Genomic DNA, 24,520 nt, shown 5'->3' on the forward strand with positions numbered 1-24,520 from the left:
TTTTCTATTTTATATTTTAATTTTTTTATTTAATATATTCGTTTTTTATTTTTTATTTTAATTTTTTTATTTTATAATTTAATTTTTTTATTTTATAATTAAATTTTTTTTATTTTATAATTAAATTTTTTTTATTTTTCATTTTAATTTTTTTTATTTTATATTTTAATTTTTTTTATTTAGTATTTAATAATTTTTATAATTCAAGAGCATGTTAAAAAAAATATATCCTAATAATAAATCGAACTAACTCAGAAACGTAATTTTAGTTAGAAGCGTACCGTCTATGTTTATGTTCGTTCACCTGCTGGGTTGCCATGAATCTCTTCTTCTTCTGTTTGCGAAATGGTAGCAAAATTGCCTTAGCACATCGAGTTGCTGTGTAACAGGGGATCAGAATAGGCAGCAAGCAACTTTCTGTGCACCCAACTCCCAGTGGTTGTTGTTGTCACTCAACAAATTTCTGTGTGCAAAACAAATGTGCTTAATACAACAACTGCGAAATGTATGGGCACAGCAAAAACTACATATTAGAGAAGCAGAGGAATATTAAGCACATAGACATTGTTGTTGACATTCCTTTATTCCAATGCATGAGCAACAAATGTGCTTAGTACAACAACAGAGGTTTTTTCGACTAAACGGAGGACAACTACAAAGTGCATGCAAAATTCGGACCTAACATTTGTTGCTACCTTTGTGAGAATGCATATGCGTCACTGCTTGCTGTGTATGCCTTGCTGCTTTTTCTGGGTGCCTGGTAGCCTGGTGCCGAGTTTATATGGGGAGAATGGCATATTTTGCATTTTGGTTTTGTTTGTTGTTATTTTTGTTTTATTTCTTATGGGTTTTCGTCTACTAGTTGGTCGCTCATGTGAACAGGCGCCCAGAAAATAAAGCAAGCAATTGTTTTTGTGACGAGATCATATGGGCATTGTTGGTGGCATTCCTTTAATTTATTGGTGACGAGATCATATGGGCATTGTTGTTGACATTCCTTTAGTTTCTTGGTGACGAGATAATGAGGACATTGTTGGTGGCATCAGTGTTTTCCAAGGAATGTGCTTGGAGCAACAACTGCGACAGGTATTTTTAAGGAAGCAACAAAATGTGAGGAATGCATGGGACATATGTTTGTTGCTATCTTTATGGGAATGCATGCAAGTCACTACCAGCTGTCTATGGCTTGTTGCCTTTTCTGGGCGCCTAGTAATTTGCTGAGGAATTGACAGAAATTTTCGTTCTTCTCTGTCACTGAGTTTGCATGGGGAGCTACTTTAAGTTTTCTATCATGACACAAAAAAGTATCATGAGACAGAGAAGGTTACCTTATGACTGCGTTTACCTACTGCATATGCATGCGCGCCTGGTACTTCGTGGTACTGGCAACTGGTATTTTGCGAGAAATGCTTGTTTTTTATATTAATTATTATTTTTAATTATTAATAAATATTAACTATTAATAAAATACGATTTTCTATATTTTTTTGTTTATTTAAAATTACTTAATTAAAATTAATTATTAAATTATTTGTACTTTAATTAAATTATTTTAATTTTAATTTAATTATTTTTTTACAGATTTTTTTATATTTTTTCACCTCCTTACCTCCATGTATGCCATAATGATAACATTCCACATAAAAAAGTCTATTGCGATTTTTATATTTAAAAAAAATATTTATTCAAATTTCAAGAGATTCTTACAATTCACAATATGCGTGTGTGTGTGTATATAATATACATATATGCATGTATATATATATTTATGTATATGTTTACAGAACTTATACGACTTATAAGCAAATTGTTTTTATAATGAAAACATATTTTTCTTTTTCTTTTGCTAAATAATATATTAAATGTGTTTACATGTATAGCATGTATGTATGTATGCATGTAGATTTGTATGACAACCGAAGCGCAACACAAAAGGCACACACACACACATATATATGTATATACGCATGTACGTTGTAACTAAAATTACATTATAACTATTTACAAAATAAAAACGAAATTTATAGTTATTTTATATATTTTTTGAGATGCTCATTAATTGTAATAAGTTTAACTAGAGGATGGATGCATGGCGCACAACTGTGATTATATACATATGTATATATTGTATCTGCACTTGTGCCTTTTTGTTGTTTCAGTTGTTTTTGTGTACGCACACTTCACTCAAGCATCCTCAGGAGCGCTTCTCTTTCACATATTCATATATATATATTTAACTACATTTAATTAAGTAATTATTTAATTAAAATATTTTGTTTTTGCTTTCTTGTTTTTGTTGGTTTTTTCTCATATTTCATCTCGCTTGTTTTGTTGTTTTGTATAGTACTGCACTTACAAGTTATCTATATTTATGTAATTGTATATTATATATATATTTGTTTATAGCTAAGTATACTTAAGTAAATAGCAAACATTTCGCTGCATTTCGACGACTATTCAGTGTTGTTGTTGTTTTTGCTTTTTTGTTATTTGTTTGTTACTTTTTATGAAATTTGATATTAATAAATTTTCGAAATTTTTGTTTTGCGTATTTTTTGCAAGTTTTTGTCGCTCTTTCTGTGTGTGTGTGTGTGTGTGTGTGTGTGTGTGTGTGTGTGTGTGTGTGTGTGTTATTGTTTGAGTTAGTGTATTTATAAAGTAACTGCAGACATTTACAATATACATATACCAATATGTATGTAATTATTATTAATAATATTATTTACATTCAACTAACAGTTTGCAGTGTATGTGTGTGTGTGTGTTTGTGTCTGCGTGTGAGTGAGTGTAACAATACAACAAATTGCAGCTGGTATTTTAATATGCATTTACTTAGCAATTATGCCATTACCGCACATTTCACACACATTTTCGTTTCGTTTGTTGTTTGTGTTACACAATTTTACGCTTAAGCCTAGCTTATAGTTAAGTGCTTATGCAGTTTATTCATTTAGATTTGCTCACTTAAGTTATGGTATTAGAAAAAAAAAATACACTTAACTTAACATATTTGCGTTATTTGTTGTTTGTTGTTGTTCTACTGCTTCACTTTTCCACCTGGCCATTTGCTCATTATTATTAAATTTGCATATTTCAACTTACACTTACAGTTTTGCATTAATTTTTCACTTGTGTTTAACATATATGTATGTATATATAACGACACACTAACACTTTTCGTTGAAAGCGCATAACTTTAAAACAACTAATTTAGCACTAAAAGCAAATTTAACTAAGTTAATAAAATATTTAATGGAACAAACTTATTTTTGTGTTAAAAACAAACAAAAAATGATAGTAAATGCACTTTACACTTTGCAAACGGTACTTGTACTTGCAAAATTATTTAAACTTATTTAATATTCAAGTAATTTGTTGTAATTAATTTATGTGTGAGTAGTGCATAACTTATTTATGTTGCAATTTTTTATTATATTATTTTATTTTATTTTCTATAACACAAACAAAATAAACACTGTGTTGTTGTTGTTCTTGTTGTATGTAACACAAAAAAAAAATATTTTTATATTTTTGCAATTATTTTCAATAATTAATTTAAAGCATTTATTAAAGTACTGAGCATCAGCTGCGCCATGAAGTGCAGCAGCTGTGAAAAGTTGTGAAATTTGCATTGGAAAACTTTTGTAATAAAATTGTGGAATTAATTGAAATTATAAGAACATGAAAATGTGGCTAAACAGGTGAAATTTATAAAAAAATAAAAAGTATGTTCAATATAAATATAAAAAAAAAATAAGTAAAAATTAAAAACAAATAATAAAAATATTAGAAAAATACAAAAAAATAATAATTATTTAAAAAAATTATAATTCAAAAAATTTAGTGATGAATATTTAATATTAAAAAAAACAAGTATAAAAATATTTTATAAAAATAAAAATGAAATGAAATGAATTTGTTTTCAATAAATGTTTTTAAATTTTGAATTTTTTTTCAAACAAACAAAAATAAAATTATATAATAATTTTAATTTTATTAATAAAAATATTTTTTGTTCTGGAAAAATTTATTTTTTTTTTCAACAAACCATATTTTTGTTTTGAGAAAAATTAAGTTTTTTTAAATTTGTAAAATAAAATTTAATTTTTTCAAAAAAAAAATATTACAAAAATTATTTTATTTATTTTTTATTAGAAAAATTATTTTTTTATATATATATTAAATTTTTTTAATCTATAATAAACAAAAATAAAATTAATAATTTTTCTAATATTTTTTAAATAAATATTAAAAAAATAAAAAAAAATCACACACAAATTCATAAAAATAAAAATAAATATTTGAAAAAATGATATATTAATAAATAAATATTTAAAAAATCATAGTTATTTTATCATGAATATTAAATATTAAAAAATAATTAAAAAAAAAATAAATATATTAATTATTAAAAAAAAAATATAAAAATATTTTATAAAAAATAAAAAAAAATTAGAAAAATAAACAAATATTAAAAATAAAATAATTTAAAAATCTATAAAAAAAATTAATAAGAAAATAAAATAAAATCACACACAAATTCATAAAACTAAAAATTAATATTTGAAAAAATGATATATTAATAGATAAATATTTAAAAAATTATAATTTAAAAAATTGTAAGATGAATATTAATTATTAAAAAATAATTTTATAAAAAAAATATAAAATATTACCAAAAAAAAAAAACAAATATTAAAAAAAAATATTATTTAAAAAATCTATAATAAAAAAATTAATAAAAACAAAAATAAAATAAAATCACACACAAATTCATAAAACTAAAAATAAATATTTGAAAAAATTATTTAAGATTATTTTTACATGAAAACATAATATTGCAAAAATTTTAAATAATTCCTTGTTTTATGATTTTGAGCATAAAATTAATAAAATATATATTAAAGTAAGTACATAAATAATTAAGCACATAAAATTTTTTACGAAATAATATAAAATCGAAGTATATATTTGCAATAAACATGTTGAGCTTTAATTTAATAACGCGTAGAATATGCCACTTCTGATATTTTTTTCCAGCTTTCAAGCGCTTCCATGCCACTCAGCTCAAACACATGTTTAAATACATAAAAGTAAATAAATACATATTAAATCGAGAAACAAATACAAGATATATAAATTTAATTATAATTATACAAAAAAAAAATTAATAAAAGAAAGTATGTAAATAAAAAAATACAAATCACTTTTTGCCACATTTTTTCTAAATCATTTCAAAAATTCACAATTCCTTTGCACACTTCTACGCTCAGGCAGCACATTTTCAGCTTAAAGCAATCGTTTTTTATTTGAAGTAAATTTTAAAGCTACAAAACAACAATTAAATTTTATTTATAGTTGAAAGAGAGTTGAAATAAACTTAATTAAGCTTTTAGAAAACAAAAATTGCGGAAAGCTTTCAGTGAAAGCTCTTTTTTGATTAATTGTTTTAATAGATGAAAGCTCTAAAGCTCAGTAGCTTAACTAGCGCTATCGCACAGTATGCCATTAAAGCTTTAATTGTGAATTGTATTATTTTCGAGCTGCATTTATGTCATTTTGAACAGAAGACAAATTTCAAGTTTATAAAAAAGGAAAAAAGTGAAAGCTCAGTAAAATTTTTTTTTGAATTGAAATTAAACTTAGTGTATAATTTTTAGCAGACTTTATATTTTCGAGCTTGCAAATAGTGATTAAAATTATTTTCATTCTTTAACTGTTATTAAACGGGATAACGATTTTAAATTATGCCACAGCTAAAAATGTGCTGCCAAGCTTACAACCGCTTTAATGATGTTTATTTTCTTCAGCATTTCACTTCAGCTTTATTAAGTGTTAAATTGTTATTATTCAATTCACTTTCACACAAGTGTGGCACATCACTTACACAAAACTCACATTTTACGTGTAACTCAAAACTTTAAGTAAAATTTCAAACTTAAGTAGCGGTAACAGTGTTTAAGAAATATACCATAAAAAAGAACAATTTGTAATTCAACAAGGTGAAAGCTCGTATAACAGTTGTAAAAGCACAAATAAAAAGTGTAAGTAGTGAATTTGAAAATATGAAAACTCAGTCAAAAGCTCTTTCATTTGAATTTTTAAATTTGTATACAATTTGATGTGGGGCGCACTTAAATTATTTATGGAAGCGGCAGTTAATCACATTTTTGGAAACACAAATTTAATTTTTTCTACTTCGAAAAACATTAACTAATTTCGAAAACAACTTTTTCTTGTTCGAAAACTAATGAAACTAATTTCGAAAACATGTTGTGCTGTCTTGAACAAATGCAAAATTAAATAATAGAAACTTAATTTTCAGTACCGTCACGTGGTAATTAAAAATTTTGTGTGTTTTCAGGAAATTTTTTTGCGAAAATTTTTTTGTAATGAAAAATACACTGAAAAAAATTTTAACTACACATACATACATACAAACATATGTATTTTCATACATACAAACATATGTATTTTTGTAGTGTACTATGGAAACTGTTAGTGTATGCCATCTAATTAATTAAGTAACTAGCTAACTTGGCAGCTGTTGCTTAAGTACACATGCACTTAAATTTGCATATTTTTCATATTTCCGTCGGCTTAACAACTTTTTTTTTTGTAATTTTTGATTTTTTTCATATTTTTTGTTTGCTTTACAGTCGAAATTATGGATTTTTGGTGATGCCACTGTCACAGCAGCAAGTGTCGCACAAGCACGCTCACACACACACACAAACACATACACATACCGACAGTTGAAGTACACCGTGGACGCCTATGGCTATGCTTCAAACTTGAAAATATAATTGAAATAACGCGTGTTTGACCCGCCAATAACACTAACACTACTACTACTTAAACTACTACTTTTACACTTTTTTAATTAGTAGCAGTTTTTCGTACTATTTTTTCGTAAAAAAAAAAAAAAAAAATTAAAATTATTTCACTTATATACTTTAATTATACACTAAAAGTTATAAAAAAATGGCAACTTTCAAATACGTTGTTTTATATGTTTTTTGTTGTTGTCGTAATTTATCGTTTTTCGTTGAATTTTTGAATAATATTTATTTTTTCTTACTTCGTTGGGTAAAACAGTTAGTGTGTGTAGCATAAAACGCATTCAATAAGTGCAGAGTTGTGAAATGCATGATGAGAAATTTGCGTGAGTGAGTGAGTGAACATGAAATTAATGAGTGTGTGAGTGCATGAATGTGTGTGTTTAGAAAAAATTATAAAAATTTTCTTTATAAAAAATATGCATGCAAATTTACTCACTCAAATAATTGGTTGGCTGCCAACTATGCATATAGATAGCGCACATTAACGATGTTGCCACCCATTCGCAATTGTTGCATTGCCAATTATTCAAATGCGTTGAGTGAGTGCACGCAGAATGGTTGCACAAGTTGAGATTTCAGCTTGCAAAGCATAACAATCAGTGCGAATTTGCATTGCATATGTGAATGTATGTGTGTATGAGTATGTGAGTTGATAATGTATGCATGTATGTGTTTGTATGATACTTGTGTGTGTGCACGTATTGTTAGTTAACGGTGCTCTCATTTTGATTTTACTCCACTTTTTTTGTTTTTGTAAATAAATTTCGTTTACGGTCTCTACCATATGTATATTACTTATTTGCTTAAAAATAACACATAAAAATTTATAAAATATTTCGTTAAATATTTCTGGCTTGTTTGTTTGTTTGTGTGTGTGTATTATGCGTTTTTCGCTAATTTAAATTTCAAAATTTCTTTTTCGCTTAGCTGCACTTTTTTTTATACACATTTTCACACACTTTCTCTTCCCCCGCCCTCTCCTGCTCAAATGTTGTATGTAATTTATACCTATTTGTATAACGGTTTTCGCTTAATTCCACTTTCTATTTAGGCATCTATTATCTACTATTTATTAGACGATAATTTCGCGTATGACGCGACGATTCCGTGAATTGGGCGTTGACGAGTATTCACCCTCGAAACTGTCATCGTAACTCAGTGACATGTGCTGCTGTGGTGGTATCACTTCATCCTGTTCCATATGCTCCATATTATAGGGATTGGGTAGGCCGCTTACGTCGTGATATGGTGAATCTGCGGAAGAGAAGAATAAGAAAATTTATTAGTACTGTGGTGTCGGTGAAGAATTGAATTTATTTATATCTGGGCTTAAGTTAAAAATATTTTTTGTTTGTGAAAATTAAATTTTTTTGTGAACTTGTAAAATAAAATTTAATTTTATAATAATAAAAATTTTAATTTACTAAAAAAATATTTTTTGTTTATGAGAAAAATAATTTTTTTAAATTTATTTTTTCTAAACAAAGCATTTTTTTAATAAAAAAATTCAATTTTATTAAAAAAATAATTTTGTTTTGAGAAAAATTAATGTTTATTAAATAAATGTTTTTATTAAATAATAAATAAAAAAAAAATTAATTAATAAAATTTTGATTTTATTAAAAAATATTTTTTTTTGAGAAAAATTATTTTTTTAAATAAATGTTTTTAAATTTTTATAATTTTTTTCTTCAAACAAACAAAACACTTTTTAATAAAAAAAATCAATTTTATTAAAAAAACAATTTTTGTTTTGAGAAAAATTAATTTTTTGAGAAAAGTTAATATTTTTTAAATAAAGGTTTTTATTAAATAATAAATTAAAAAAAAAATTAAATAATAAAATTTTAATTTTATTAAAAAAAATATTTTTTATTTTGAGAAAAATTAATGTTTTTTAAATAAACAAAAAAAATTTAATGTTATAAAGTAAGTTAAAAATAAATATTTTTTTTTAAATAAATATATACATTTTTTATTCCATTTAATTTATTATAGGGTGTCTTTTTAGAGAGATTCTTCTTCAAGGTAAATGTGTCCAACCAGCTGTCAAGCGATTGATATTTATGTTCATATATTTGACATATTTTTTACTGAGATTTATTCTATGGACCAGCAAAAAAGCAAATAGGGCTTTACATATGTAACTAATCTAAAAGAGCTCATATAGAATGCGAGAGACTAGCCACGCTATCCTGCTTTCAGAAAAAAGTACCCATATTTCAATTGTATGTCAAAGACATGAGTGATCCATGCTTGTTTCTAGCATCACCCTATCAACAATGAATTTTAACTCAATGACCACCATTAATGAGCTTTCAAGTTCCAGATAGATGTAAAAAATACTCTCCTGGGCATTATATATATCAATATAATGTGAGGAACTTAAGGTGATCTCATCCTTTCTAACAAGTGTTTTCGTTGAGCCACTCTTTGTATGGATATGTCATGAAAATGATTCTATACTTCTGAAACCTCACCCGCTATTGAATTTTTAGGAAAAAGGTTTGATAATAATATTAGTAGGAGAGGTGTTAAATCCCAGGTTATGCGAGCTCTAATGTCAACTACTGTTTTGATTTTGAAATTTTATTAAATCGTAAATGTCTATAAGCCAAATAGCTAGTAACTGAAGCATATTTCAATAGACTAATGAGCTTAAATGGTTAATTGAAGCTTTTTTTTATTTCAAAGCAAAATGCCTTCTATTTAATGTAATTTAGTTTTGTATAGTTTAATCTGATGTTATATGCATAAATATATTGCTATTAGCATATTAATTATAATAATATTTTTTTTCAAAAAATGCACAACTTAAAAAGAAATAAAAAATAGTGGAAGAAAATAATTTGAAGTTCCTTTTCTTTCCAATGATATTTTTAGTATTAAAATAAATTCATAAAACTTAATAGCAACTTGTAAAAAATATTGACAGTTGTATTTCTAATATTAAAGTAAAAAAAATAAGAAAACGATTTTTTATAAAAAAAAAATCCAAAATAATATAATTTAAAAATGTAAATCAACAATTTCAGCTTCAATAATTCTATTTCATGATATTTATTTGCAAATACAATTTAATTGCTTGTATATATGTATGTATGGCTGTATTTATATATGTTTGCATGTGAAATTCTGTGCAATGCCAAGTGTGTGAGTGTGTTTAAGTGTTTTCATGTATCTCAACAATACAATACAAACTTACTTCAGGCGCTCTCCGTTAGAGCGTAACATCCTGTATTATATCCGCTTTACGTATGCAAGCATTAATAGATAAAGAATAGGTGATAGATAATATTTATAAATGAGTTGAATGTTACGAAAAAGCTTTTGATTCAAATATTTTTACGCTTAACTGACTTATATAATATGTATGTATATTTACATAAGCATTTATATGGGTAAATAGAATAGTAGAAGTAGCATAAATTAATGGTTTGGAAAATATCACTTTTGTTATATACATACATATATAATGCAATATATATGTATGTTTATTTTTAGCAGACATTCGAAGTTATTTGGAGAATTTATACATTTAGGTGTCAATGTTGTTTGAAATATGTAGGAATTTCAACTATTAAAGCATTAAAAATTAATTTAAATATTTTCGTGAAGTCATTAATAAAGCAGATTATTACGATTAAATTATTATGATAATAAGCTTCAGCTCTTATATAAAAAAATATATATATATATATATACAACAAAAAAGCAAAATTTTCACTTCAGAAATATCGCATTTGTTAGTGTCCATTGCACTTGTGTGTGTATGTAAAACGGAAGTAAGCTAAACGGAAATGTGATTGCTGATATTTCCGAGAACGCCGCCTGTTATGTGTCAAGCTACATATAAATATACGTAATATGTTATTTCCAGACTTTAATTATGAACCACTTTACACTTAAAACAAACATAATAAGTATGCTGTGCGTCTATGACAGAGATGCATGACTAATGTAACATTTTTAATTAAAATAGCAAATGTACGGCAGAATGAAAGACATATCGAAATTATTAAAAACATACATATGTATGAACATATGTACATAAGATGTATTATAGAAATATAGAAATATAGAAATAATTATGAAGATGACAAATATAGCAATCATTCACAAGAGTATTTCATAAGAAATATTTGCGCTAGTAAGAGATGAGAATCTATACCCCTACATATTTTTGGAAAATCAAAATTCAAATATTTTATAGAAAGAAAATGCAGCTACACTTTATAAGATAGAAATTTGAAATCCTCTAGGAAATTAGGTATTTTCAAATACTAACAGCATTTCGTTTTAGTAAAATATTAAAATAAATAGACACTTTAGTAATTTTTTTCATATTTTTTCCATGAATAAAAGAAAAATATTGTATGAAAGTTGAGACAAATTAGCTTATTATTAAAATTAGATAATTCAATTTTATTTAATTAAAATATAATTAAACAGTTGTGACAACAAAAAAAATAAACTAAAATTGCACAAGCATAAAAGAATATCACCAACTCTTTCAAAAATGATTACAAAGTCTAGTAAAAATAAAAAAAAAACTGAATTTGTTTACCTTACACTCGACCAGCAATGGCTTAGTTGGCCTGGTTGACCAGCTGACTGACTGGTTGGCTGGCAGGCAAATGAATTTATTTGCGGACAGCAAACAGCAATGAAATTATAATCAAAAGGAATTTAATACGACATATGAGCGGGTGTGGATGGACACACAAATAGTGTCGACAACATAAAGAATGTCAAACAAGCATTGAGAGTACTCTACTATTCCTCAGCACCAACTGACGAGATTAAATACTAACAGATGGGTTGATAATTCGTTGTTGAAGATAAAGAAGAGCTGGGGTGCTGGACTTTTAGGGCTAATTGGTGATTTTTTGTGTTGGTAGGTCTCAAAAAAATTTATGAAATCAGTCTGATTCATACAACGAAAAATATTTCTGAAGACGAGAATATACCATTCTTAGATTGACATTACGAGAAGGAATGGCGTTACTTTAAGTTAAAGAAAGAGAAGAAAGGAGGCCTGAAATAGTACAGTAGAAGTTCGATTGCAAGTTGTTGGTCATATAACCACATTAACTTTGTTGAAAATTTTGGAAGCTTTCGAAAGCATCCACTCTGCTCACTATCTTCAAGCGCTATTCTCTTGTATAATATAATTATATGTGAAAGAATTTGATAAAAGAGGATATCTCATTAGAATGCTATAACCACTTGCTCTCCTATCACTGCATAATTCTACCATTCTGCCAGTATATATTGCTTTTATACCAGTCGTTTATTCGATTCGGAAAACAGGGTACCGTAATCATTATTTCTGAGATTAAAGAAAAGCAAAGAACTTACTCTCGATTTGTGTTAAAAGTAAATTTCTTAGTAAAGGAAATACTTCAAATATTTTGATTTCTTATTTAAGAGTTCATTGGTATCAACGACAACACGCTGAACACATTGCCATGAACTATTCGCGTGTTGCTTATACTCGTAGAACCTTACAGACTCTTTAGTTGAGTAACAGCAGACAGATGTCTTCGAATCACAACTCTTCATCCTTGATTTGAATTTAACAGAAATGTAACATAATAGAATAGGAAATCCAGTTAAATTTGCAAAACACAAAGGATGTAGTACTCCCACACACACTTACAGGGCATGGCACACACAAATGCATAGATTAGTATTTACTTGCTTTCGGGGCAGGCGGGCTATTCAATTATACAATCCTTTTGTTATTATTTTTCCCTTCTCGTCTTCAATTGTTTGTTGGGCTTGCTTTGTTTTTACTTTTATGGCATCGCATTTAAATGCAAAAATACAACTTAATCCTATTAGCAAAACTACTTACTTAACTTCAATCAATTTGTTGTAAATATTGCGCAAGCATTTCCGTTAGTCAACGGTATATTTTGTTTACACTTATGTTAAAATTGAATGAAAAGTTAAGGAAATGGAGATGTTATTGCTGCTGCCTCATTGAGGGTTCATCGATGCCATAAAACTATGGACGTCTGTTAAATAAGCGAGTGGTGAAAAGAACGCATCAATTGTGATAAAAATTGTATTTGAAGCAACGTTTCAACTCTAAAATTATTTAGAGAGTAGAGAAAAGTGTATGAAATTATCGAAAAGAAGACTGGATAGCAATCTTAAGTCATTTAATTGTTGTTTTCGATTCACCAATATTCTGCTCGCTAATTTTAAGCGCTGCTCTCTTGTCGCCTTATATCAAATATGGGAATACATCAACAAAGTTAGTGAGTTGAATGCGAAGAAAGAGCGAGTATGTCATTGAAACGGCAAAAGAATATTTGCAAAGGAGACCTAAACTTTAACTCTAAAAGACTTTTGCTTAATATAATTCTTCCTTTGATTCTCAAAACCTAGTTAAATTAAGATGTGAGCGTGATAATTCAATTCTGGAATGTTGTTTTAATTTTCATAAAATCTAACTCACTTCAAAAGGGTCACAAATGTTTACCCAAAAGTAAACAGACACACGGATTTGTTGCGCCTTTGAACTGAGCAGAACATGCAACCAAATAGGCGACAACATAAGTTATGCAAATGCTTTGCTTCATTGAAATGTGGATTTTTGGCAAACAATAAAAAACAAAAATAAAACAGATACAAAAACCGTAAAAAGAAGCGGCAAAAAATTGGCACAAAAATGTAAATAAAAGTGAAGGCATGCAAGAAGCAACGACAAAACAGTCGCACCAACAACCAACAAGCGCCAGATAGAGCAGTCAAAGTGGTAGAATAGATATTTGCAAGCGTGTCAAACGACAGATTGGAGGATTGTGTGCGCGGCGGCGTGCGTTAAAGTATGTGGCATGCCGCTGATAAGCGAGCAACAGCCACGCCGGCAACACCAGAATAAAGTAAACAGAAATTTAAAAAATAAAACAAAAAGAAATCGCGAAATAATGCGAGAAAGGGTTCGATCAATGCTTCGATGGAGAGGATTTCGAAAATGTGACTGCGCCATGTTGGTATTTGGAATATTTGAATCAAGGAAATTTTTGAAAAAAAAAAAAATTAACACGTAATAATACAATAAAAGCGGGCTAGAGACTAGTTCCTTACTGAGTTTAAAGTTAAAAAAAAATTAATGATAATATATAGCTGTATATATAAAATTATAAAAAATTATAAAAAACATAAAAATATAGAACTAGTAAGCTAATTTGTCAAAAAAACATCTATTAATAAAAAAAATTGCTAATTACAACTATCTAATTAAAATTACAGTATTTTTCGAAAGAAAATTGAAAACAAACTGGTTTAATATGTACTAGTTACCAACTAGTTACTTTTGACTGAGTCTTTGCTTTAATATATTTTGTTATTTACATAGAAGTTCTGTTAAGAATACGTTAAATTTATAATATTCTACAATTCTTGAATCAATTTAGACATTTTTTCTTACAGGACATTGCTCAAAATCCAAAATCCACATATGAGTGCTGCTACCAACACTTCTGATAACGTCGTTAGCAGCGACGACGGGAAAAGGATTCACATGCGAAAGACCACTTAAAGTGGATTTATGCGTTTACAGTACACACACAGAAAACAAACAATGAAAATTACAAAAGCAAAAACAAAAACGAGTAAAGAATAAAGTAAAATAAGAAGAGACAAAGCAATCAGTACAAATCCACTGCGGCAAAGCACAAAGGCACACGACGTACTCAACGGCGGCTCTACGGCACATCAGTCAGTCACTCATGTGCTGCTTGCTGCTGCTGCTGGATAAGACGCTTATCCGACACCAGCCGCAAAGAAATCCCTAAATACAGTGTCAAACACATACACATGCACAGTCATGTGGTTGTGTGCGTGTGAACATTTTTTGATAACTCCATACATATTTATGTGGAAGCGTGCATTTAGTTGTCAGCGCAGTGTATGTGTGTGTGCCTTTATTTGTCTTTGTTTTTTGCTGCATGCATAAATTCATTCTCAATTTGTTTACATTTCGACATTTCCAAAAATTTACTAAAATGGTTTACTTCTAGCTTAGCATAATAATAACGAAAAATTTGCATAGGACTTTCGCGTTTGCCAGGCTGCCTGAATTGCATTAGATGCCGGTGGCTGACTGTCTGGCTGGCTGGCTGGCGCACTATTTCCTAGCTCACACACACACTACTTTTTCTCCTCTTCCACTCACTACTCATCCGAAATGCCACTGTTGATGTACTAAATCCCTTTTTGTTATTTTAGCTACACTTGAAGTATTCCACCTACACACACATATACAAACATACAAACATTTATGCGCACATGTCAACAACAAAAACTTAGTTATACCATTTGTTTTGGGAGTAAAATAGAGATTTTCGCCTAAAAATACACACTTGTAAAATTTGGTGCTTAAAATAGGAAAAAAAGCTTTTTGTTATTTCATTTGTTATTGTTGTTGCTCGTTTTTAGCATATTTTAAATATTTTACATATTTTTTTTTGTGCTTTCTCCTTTTCTAGTATTGGTATAAAGCATTCCAGCGCTCATCAATGATGAAGATATTTTGGAATACGGTACTCCACCCACACATATGTATGTAGCTTAACCCTTGAAACACTCACTGTTAACTGATTGTATAACTGCTTAAATGTAAATGGTTGTGTACATTGAAAATAAAACGTAAGCTTACAGGCATAAGAGCGTAAAACTGTAAGAGTCTACAAATCTGCGATTAGTATGCAAATTGACGTGTTGCGCAAGTGTAGGAAGAGAAGGGTTAAAGTGAACAAGTGTTGAAATTTTTGCAAATATTTGCAATCAATGCTTGAGCTGCTCTTGCTGTATATGTAGTTGTATAGATTTTTATATATATAGAAAATGGCTCTAATTGAAATTGCTTGTCACTTCACATAATGGCTTCAATTTCGATGGTAGTTTGATGGGTAGATGTCACTTTTACACACAGCGGTAAAATTAAATATGGCAATACCTTTTCTTAGCAAATACTTGTTTAGAAGATTTCGAGTATAAAGTGTTATAATCGAAACCAAATAAGCAAAAGTGAAAATACTGGAGATTGTAGTGAGAGATTTTGAAAAATGTTCTTCACCAGTCGTAAATCTACGAAAAAAATATAGAATGTCTCACATATACTCAGTCTTCTGTAAATTTCAAAAATATTTCGAAACTTAAAGCATCCCAAAGAAGTAGTTACTTTGAGCCGATCACATATGAACAAACAAGTGTTCGGATGACTTCGTACTCGATGACTTCATGAATTCGTAGCATAGACGAGGTGTGTATAAAGCTATTAAAATACAAAAGAAACGATAGAACTATAGAAAATATTAGATATCTTCAGGTGAACATTACTTCGCGTAAAGGCTAAATGTATTTTCTAAAAACGAGGTAACACTACCATCATAATCATGAAAAAACTGAAGTGAGTACCGGTGATGAACTGTTGACAGTATTCACCACTGATTAGCAGTAAAATTACTGTGAAAAAATTTCCATTGAAACTTCTTTCAAGGCTAAGCAAATGACATTTTTAGATTAAAAAAAAATCAAGTAATTTGTGTGACAAAATGAAGACATAAAGCATTTGCTTCGAAAAAACATCTTCCGTTCAAAGAATAAACCCTTAAACCATGCTAAATCTCTTCGTGGATAAAAGCGCCATCTGACGGAAATAAAAGATGTCAGATAGGAAACTGTATAATACAGAGACCATAATCTCAAGTTACTATCTATACTACTGTTATAAAGAGGAAAGATTTGTAAACTCAAAAACTACAGAGCCGATTTCCATAATTCTTTCACCATTGGATAGGTACATTCACCCCGAGTAACATAGGCTATATTTTTTGCAAGAATCTCAACTTTCTGGAAATAGTTCCCAGGTAAGGGTATCAAAAAGACTCCGTGATGGACATTCTTAATCTGAAACTGAAAATCGTCGTGCAAGTCATTCTCTTCGCATAGCAATCGCGTGCCGGAGAGTCGAGTAACGAGCGATCGCAGCTGATTGCTGAACACAATTCCCAAATAGCGCTTGAGAGTCGAGTACGGAGCGTGTGCAGCGGCTTGAAAACAAAATATTAGAAATATACAAGCTCGCACTAGGGCGTCGAACTCTGAGCGTTTCCAACGCCTTCATAATCAGAGGGAAAGACAACGGTCATCAAAGACTAGAGGTCGGAATCAAGTTTTAGCTCATTGCAAATAAATTATAATTTCATGTTCGAATTTTCTTCATTTTATAATACCTTTTTAAAATGAACCCTCGCAAGAAAGTACATACATATGTATGGAAGAGTGTGTAGAAACTTGAAATGTTTGTTTAAACCCATGCGAAGCCGGATCGGTCTGCTAGTATAATGTATAGAATAAACGAAAATGTTGAATTGAGTTCACTAATGATGGTTTTAAATATCGATTCGAAATATAAGCGCGAGTACACAAAGGTAAAAGAAAAACGGAACTACTTTCAAGAGAACAATGCGAGGAAAAACTTTTCAGAGAAAGGGAATTCCAATGTAGAGGAAATGTTTGTAGAAGAAGCTTGTGAAAAGTCAATAAATTCTATATATCCTCCAGATCTCCCTTTTCTTGACTAAACTCATATACTATCGACTTCTTACTAAAGACAAATCCACACGTGAGGGACTAAAAATATAACATCTTTAAGCAAATTTATATAATAAGTACTAAAAATAACAAAAATCATTCCCGTGTCAGCGGTAGATAAGCGCTCATAATTGTTTGTGCTGCTACCGCAAAGGGGTTCAAGCTACTCACATGTACTCTATTTACATAACCCTGAATAAAAATGTAAGCACATCGTTAAGGTGACTTAATGCGGCATAAAACAATCTTGTAAGGTTTCAGCTAAAATAGCAAAAACATGCCAACAAATATATTTACTATCTGCCATACAATAGAAAAACAAACAAAAACAAAAAAAGAGAAATGAAATAAAAAAGACACATAAATCTTTGCATGTTTTTCAATGCAACAAAAGCAGACTATACTGTATGCATATATAAACGCTAATTAGGCATGTATAAAACGACTTTAGTGAAAAGATGAAATGCCGGCAAAGCGCCTAGAAGTAGACAATACAGCCTATGGAGCATGTACATAACTGAGTGTGTGTGTGTCTTTGACAACATTGCGCTTTTCACAGCTACACGTCAAGGATGAAACACTGTTATATAGACTACGTAGGAGACACAAAAACAAAGCAAACAACAGCAACAAAAACTGTTTGTAGCAAACATATATGTAGGGGAGTAAGTGAATGTGAGATTTCTTTGTGTGTGTGTGTATGCAGGAGTCTGTCTTTCTTTAGCTTTGACTGTTATTTCTGTTGTTGTTGTTAGCTACGCTGTTGGCTGCTTCGCTTTTGTTTCAGTTTGCTGTCTGCTGCGGTTATCTTGCCACACATGCTTTATGGGCCGCAATTTTTGTTTGGTTTTACACACAACACAGGCTCACACACACAGTCGCAGACACAGTCATGTGTGAGGTGAAGCTTCAGCTGAATGCAAGTGACAGCACAAATACATATGTACAGTCAGAGTCATTAATATTCGGTTTTAGTTTTGTTTTAAGCTAATGCCCCTATATTTTTAAATAAAAGTACTAAATGCGTTAATTTTTTTTAGAAAATTAAAGAATGATGAATGTACTTATTATTTGCTACTTTTTTGGGGTATTTGAATCACGTTGTAAAACACAACGGTGCAATTTTTACAGCTACCTAAAAATACGACGCGTCATTATTATTCGGTTTTTCCCCGCGATTGGAATTCACAATTGTAAAAACTAAGCTGAAAGTGGTTTTATGGAAAAATTTGTTTGAGGTATTATAAATAAACATTAATTATGCACTAGAAAGGTTTCAAATAGTTTGATTTCGAACAGAAAATTGCAATGGGACGGAAAGGAAAAAAAAGCACGTATAAAATTCGCCAAAGACCATATTTCTAAACCAACGATTTGGTGGAATGACGTTGTATTTGCTGATGAGAGTAAATTCAACGTATTTGGCTCGGATGGACGTGTAAAAGTATGGCGAAAACCTAACGAAGAGCTACAACCGCAAAATTTGAGGCCTACCGTAAAGCATGGCAATGGTCACGTTATAGTGTGGGGGTGTATGGGAGTAAACGGGGTCGGGAAACTAGTTTTTATAGATGGGATAATGAACAAAGAGTCGTATCTTAATATCCTAAAAAACAATTTAAAAAGTAGCGCAGAAAAACTCGGTATTTTAGAGTCATTCAAATTTTATCAAGATAACGACCCGAAACATAAATCTCGGTTAGTACAAGAGTGGCTACTTTATAATTGCCCCAAAGTACTCCATCCACCCCCCCAATCACCGGACATTAATCCCATCGAAAATCTGTGGGATGAATTGGATCGTCAAATTCGCAAACATACGATTTCGTCAGCCACCGACCTGAAGATTAGGCTGCAACAGGAATGGGATAAAATTTCGCCGGCTTACACTGCTAAAATTGTTGAAAATATGCCAAATCGTTTGAATGAGGTACTGAAACAAAAGGGATATCCCACCAAATACTAATGTTTTTTGGTTTTAATTTTTCGAATAATTTTGTGCCTTGATTACCAAAAAACCGAATATTAATGAAGGCTCGTTTTATGTGTACCTGAAGTTATTTGCTTTTTTTTTCTTAAGAATGGAATTCTGTATTATTTTTTTTATGTATATTATTTACTGTTGATTTGATCTACATAATAAAAAAAACAAAACCAAATTTTATTTTTTTTTTTTTTAATTTTTGGAATAGTTTGAATAGACGAGTATGACAACACCGAATATTAATGACTCTGACTGTACATATGAGTACATATGGCTGTACGTGAGCTTGTGGGAGCTTTATACGCAGTGTGAAAATCTCAAAGTTGCTCACTTGTAAATTTACTTGTTTTTATGATTTCTCTGCTGTCATTGCCGGCGTGTTTTCATTTCTATTTTATTTTTTTTTTATTTTTTTTATTTTTTTATATCTTTCTCCACTTTTGCAATGCGTTATTTTGCATCTTAATGCCGCAGCCACTTTTTGTAGCCCTACACACATTGAGGTATGTGCAGTGTTGTTGTTGTTGGCAATATAAAAGAGAAAATAGTCACACAGCCGGTGTAAGGATAAGCCAGGCAAGATGGACGAGCTGGCGTATCTACAAGCTATGGATCAGTGCGTTGCGCTTAGCTTGATTGTGCATGGAGCACTGCTTAACTGCAATAAGCTAACGTATGAAAGCTACTGTACATATGAAAGCTTGCACGCAGGATTTACTGCTTTATGCTGTGTGATATGACTGCTTGTGGCTTTCGCAGCTTCAGTGTTTTCATGCGTACATGTTGCTTGTTGCTGGAGATTCTCGAAAAAAATATCTACAAAAAAAAAAATAACAACAAACAATAACACATTTGTCTCAAAGGCAACACAACAATGTAGGTATGCATGCCAATACAGGTTCTGCTGGATCTGTAGGGTGCAAACAAACAATGGCATATGTAGATATCAGGGCTCAATTCTACGGCATATCTTCATTACCGCAACTGGTCTAATAGAGAGGATGTTCTTTTTTACTAGTACAGAGAAACCTTTTCTAACGGACACCTCTCATGGCCGGACAAAAATCGCTCGACGGTGAGTGTCCGTCCAAGAGAGGTTTCATTGTAGTTCGTATGCACCCTGTAGGGAAATCCTGTTATTTTTCCAAGAAGAAACAGATTATATTAAGACAAAAACCTCATCAGAGACTCGATAAAACTCAATAATACTCAGTATTTGCTTTATTTGATAATCTTAAGAAAGCTTTTAAAAGCAAATCAACCCTGATTCTAGTCGTCATCGATTGGTCACTTCTCGGCTTCTCTTAACTTAGGTCGCTACTCTCTTGCCATAAACAATATACATCTAAAGACAATAACATGAGTGAGTTGAGTTCGATATAAGAGAGTATATGAGAATAACTCGTTAAAGTAATATGACCTCGCTTAGCGAGTTAACGGCAACTATTAAACAACCGCTACCAAACTGCACAACAAGGCAACATTGCAAAGCTGTAGTTAGCTTAAGTATTCATGAGTAGAGGTCAAACCTCAAAATATTTACTAAAGCTACAATTTGTCGATAAAAAGGGACTATTCGGCAGAAGTTCGCATTTCAATAAAATCGTATAGGCCCATATATCATAATATAACCATAATAGTTTAATAGAAAAATGGATCACATACGACAATATCAAGCGAAAACGGTTGTGGTCGAAGGCCGGTGAATCGTCCCAAACAGTGGCCAATCCGAAGATTTTGCTGTGTGTTTGGTGGGATTGGAAGGGAATCATAAACTATGAGCTGCTCCCATTTGGCCAAACGCTTAATTCTACCAACTGGACGGCTTGAGGCAGGCGATCGACCAGAAGCGTCCAGAATTGGCCAACAGGAAGGGTGTAGTATTCCACCAGGACAACGCCAGACCACACACTTCGTTGATGACTCGTCGGAAGCTACGGGAGCTCGGATGGGAGGTTTAATCGCATCCACCATATAGCCCGGACATAGCGCCAAGTGATTACCACCTGTCCCTGTTCATGGCGAACGCTCTTAAAGTTGAACTCAAAAGAGGCTGTCCGAGTTTTTCTCAAATAAGGAGGGGGCTTCTACGAAGAGGGTTTATGAAGTTACCGTCTAGATGGAAACATGTTATCGAACGAAACGGCGCATATTTGAACTAAATCGCTAAATTACTGTAACACTTTATATATATATATATATATATATATATATATATATATATATATATATTTGGCGTAGGAACCGCTTTAAGCGATTATAGCCGAACACTTTTTATAAAGCATTGAATAAAGAGCAAAAAATGTGTGTGGGGATATTTGCCAAACTAATACATACTGAATCGCAAGGAAAGAAACAAGGAAGTCTATAGAAGAAATTTCCTGAAATTGAATGCGGGTTCTTAACATTTCTACCTAAGGATAGTAGAAGTGATACAAAAAAAAAACAAGTTTTCCTGGAAAACTATTAATCGCCTAATGTATAGAACACCCTTCTGGACTTAAAATAACTTCGAATATTTTAAAGCACCATGCAATTAAATATGTCACCTATATGTACATCAATAAATATATTTCCGTTCCAGTTTTTCTTAATGAGTTGCATCTAATTAATTAAACGCAATAAATACGTTTTTTATTCATTAAACGTAATCGTGTCGAATTTGTCATGTGCAAATTTATGTTCAAATAATAACGGTGCATTTTTTTCCCCAAAGGCACTGAGCTGACATGACAATGTGAAAACTACAGATTGCATATAATTAGTCTACAATATTTATGGTCAATCGAGTAATTATGTTGGCGCATAAATATAAAAGTATTTATGTACATATATCCGGTGGCAGCAGAAGCAGCAGCATGTGAGTGAAAATAAAGCTTAATAACACATAAATCACGAGCGCAAGTGAAATTAAAAACATGAAAATTTGTTATTTATATATGTATTTGTATATATACAGTTTGCAATATTCTTGAAATTTGCCATTCAAACAAGCGGGCATGAATATTTTTTAATGAGTAATGATTAAAATCACCTCTGCGTTGTTTTTAATTGAGCGTCAACAAATTGTGTTGCTACAAAAGTGTTATATGTTATAGGGGCGTGAGTGAGAGAGCGAGTGTGAGCGAGCGCGTAAGCTGTTTATGCACAAACAGGATTTGGTAGCCTTTTCGGCGTCATTTTTTATGCAAAATTATATTTTTTCTCTTGTAATTTATTTTTATTAAAAACATGTTGTATTTTTCTGTATATTTTTTATTTTTATCCTTTTTTTTAGATTATAGTGAGAGTTTTCACTATCACTGCCATCAATTGTGCGAACGAAGCAGCGTGAGTTCATTATGCGAAAATTGTTAATTAAAACACTGACTTATTGCTGTGTTGTATTTGTAAATAACGGTACAACGCATGTTGTGAATTTTTCATTGTTTTAATCTTTAAAATTGACAGCAAAACAAGTGAGAGTGTTATATTGTGACATTTGCGGATTTAATGCATGCATTTACATATTTTAAATAAAAGTCAGTTTAATAAGAGAACTTTAGTAAATTGGATTGAATGAAAATATGCATAGTTTTAAAGTAGAGCTAAGACATGCATTAAACCAACAATTAAAGCTGTAATGCATGACACTTATATTGGTGACGTCACTTTAGCGTGCTTTTTCAGAGCTTACAAAAGCAATCGTTATTAATCTAACGTCAAGTAAAGCTATAACTAATACTAATTAGCTTTCTGAAGTTCTTTATGAAACAAGTAAACTTTTAAAAGTTCTTACGCAATATAAGTTCCAAATCTGTCTCTAAAAACATCACTGGGAAAGCTCTTTTGCTGAGTCCCCTGCCAAGCTCGCAATAATATACGAATACTATTGTAATTTCAACTATTTAATATTCCGAGTTGCTTAATTTATTATATTCAAGCTTTTTGACGTGTTTATTGTTATTGTATTAACGGCATATGGCAATTTCAAGCCTTACGGCAAGGACACTCATTGACTCAGTGATTTATTATTAACAGAGATAATTATGGTGACATAACTCTCGCTTGCTGTGACTTATTTATTATTGTTTTGCATTTGTAGAATACCTAGTATTATTACTTGTTTTTGTTGTTGTTATTACTATTATTATCTTATAGGAAGTTAATAATAACTCTATTGAAATAATAAGACCACACAGATTATTACATTCCACAATTAAAGTGGAAGTACAGTGGGACGAGACTGAAATTTAAGTGCACAGAAATTAAATCTATATACATAGAAAATATATTGCAGTGATTTTTAATTATTTTAAAATTTGGAAAATATCGCAAATGAAAATGTTAAAATAATTTTTTTGGTTTTTTTTTTATATTTTTTTGATTAAAATTAAAACAATAAACATCGAAATCTAAACAAGATAGTTTTCGTATTTTTTAAATATTTTTTTTAAGAAATGCTCTCGTAAATTTATTTAAAAATGCTTTTGGTTTCAATAACTATCAAACAATTTGATCAACGGGCCTGCGGGACGAAGTATAGACTCATAATGTCGCCTTTGAAACACATCATCATAAAGACGAGCTTAGAGAATGGCTTAAATATTATGCCGAGTTGGACCACGATATAGTTTCCTGTGATGTATGGAACTTGCCTCAATAGCGAAAACAAAAACAGTAACATTGAATCTCTAAACAAATAATCTCTAAAACTAATATATTACAAAAAAAAAAAAATTCGACAATATTATCAAGACTGGAGGACAAAAGAACATGAGAGCTGAATTCTCTCCCTACATTTTTTGACACACTCTATGCATCACTTTTAACCCCTATAAAACATATTTACTAGGGAGTTCAACATTTTCCGAACACTGTATCAAAAAATAACGTAGCAACTCATAGAATTATACCTGCAACCACTGCCCACACTAATAGGCATAAACAACGAAAGTGTTACGTACATATGGCTTATTGAGGTTAGGTTTTGAGCCATACATATTATACTACACAGCACAACTAGGCACATAACTAGAACACTATAACTAAGCAACGAGCTACGCATTTCTGTGATTTTCACACACAAATCAATGCCTTT

The 24,520-nt window shown here is 30.2% G+C and overlaps 1 protein-coding gene across 2 annotated transcripts in view; it reads right to left on the reverse strand.

Annotated features, from left to right (window-relative positions):
* Positions 1–6,597: 6,597 nt before the first annotated feature.
* The window catches only part of LOC105218392 (uncharacterized), a 218,049-nt gene continuing 200,126 nt past the window's right edge, over positions 6,598–24,520 (reverse strand). For both annotated transcript variants that reach the window (XM_054228323.1, XM_054228322.1), the window contains exon 9: positions 6,598–8,096. In XM_054228323.1, coding sequence (XP_054084298.1) covers positions 7,915–8,096 — 182 coding nt within the window. In that variant the 3' untranslated portion in view covers positions 6,598–7,914. The remainder of the gene's footprint in view (positions 8,097–24,520) is intronic.

Source organism: Zeugodacus cucurbitae, chromosome 3 (assembly GCF_028554725.1).
Source record: "Zeugodacus cucurbitae isolate PBARC_wt_2022May chromosome 3, idZeuCucr1.2, whole genome shotgun sequence".
NCBI classification, from domain to species: domain Eukaryota; kingdom Metazoa; phylum Arthropoda; class Insecta; order Diptera; family Tephritidae; genus Zeugodacus; species Zeugodacus cucurbitae.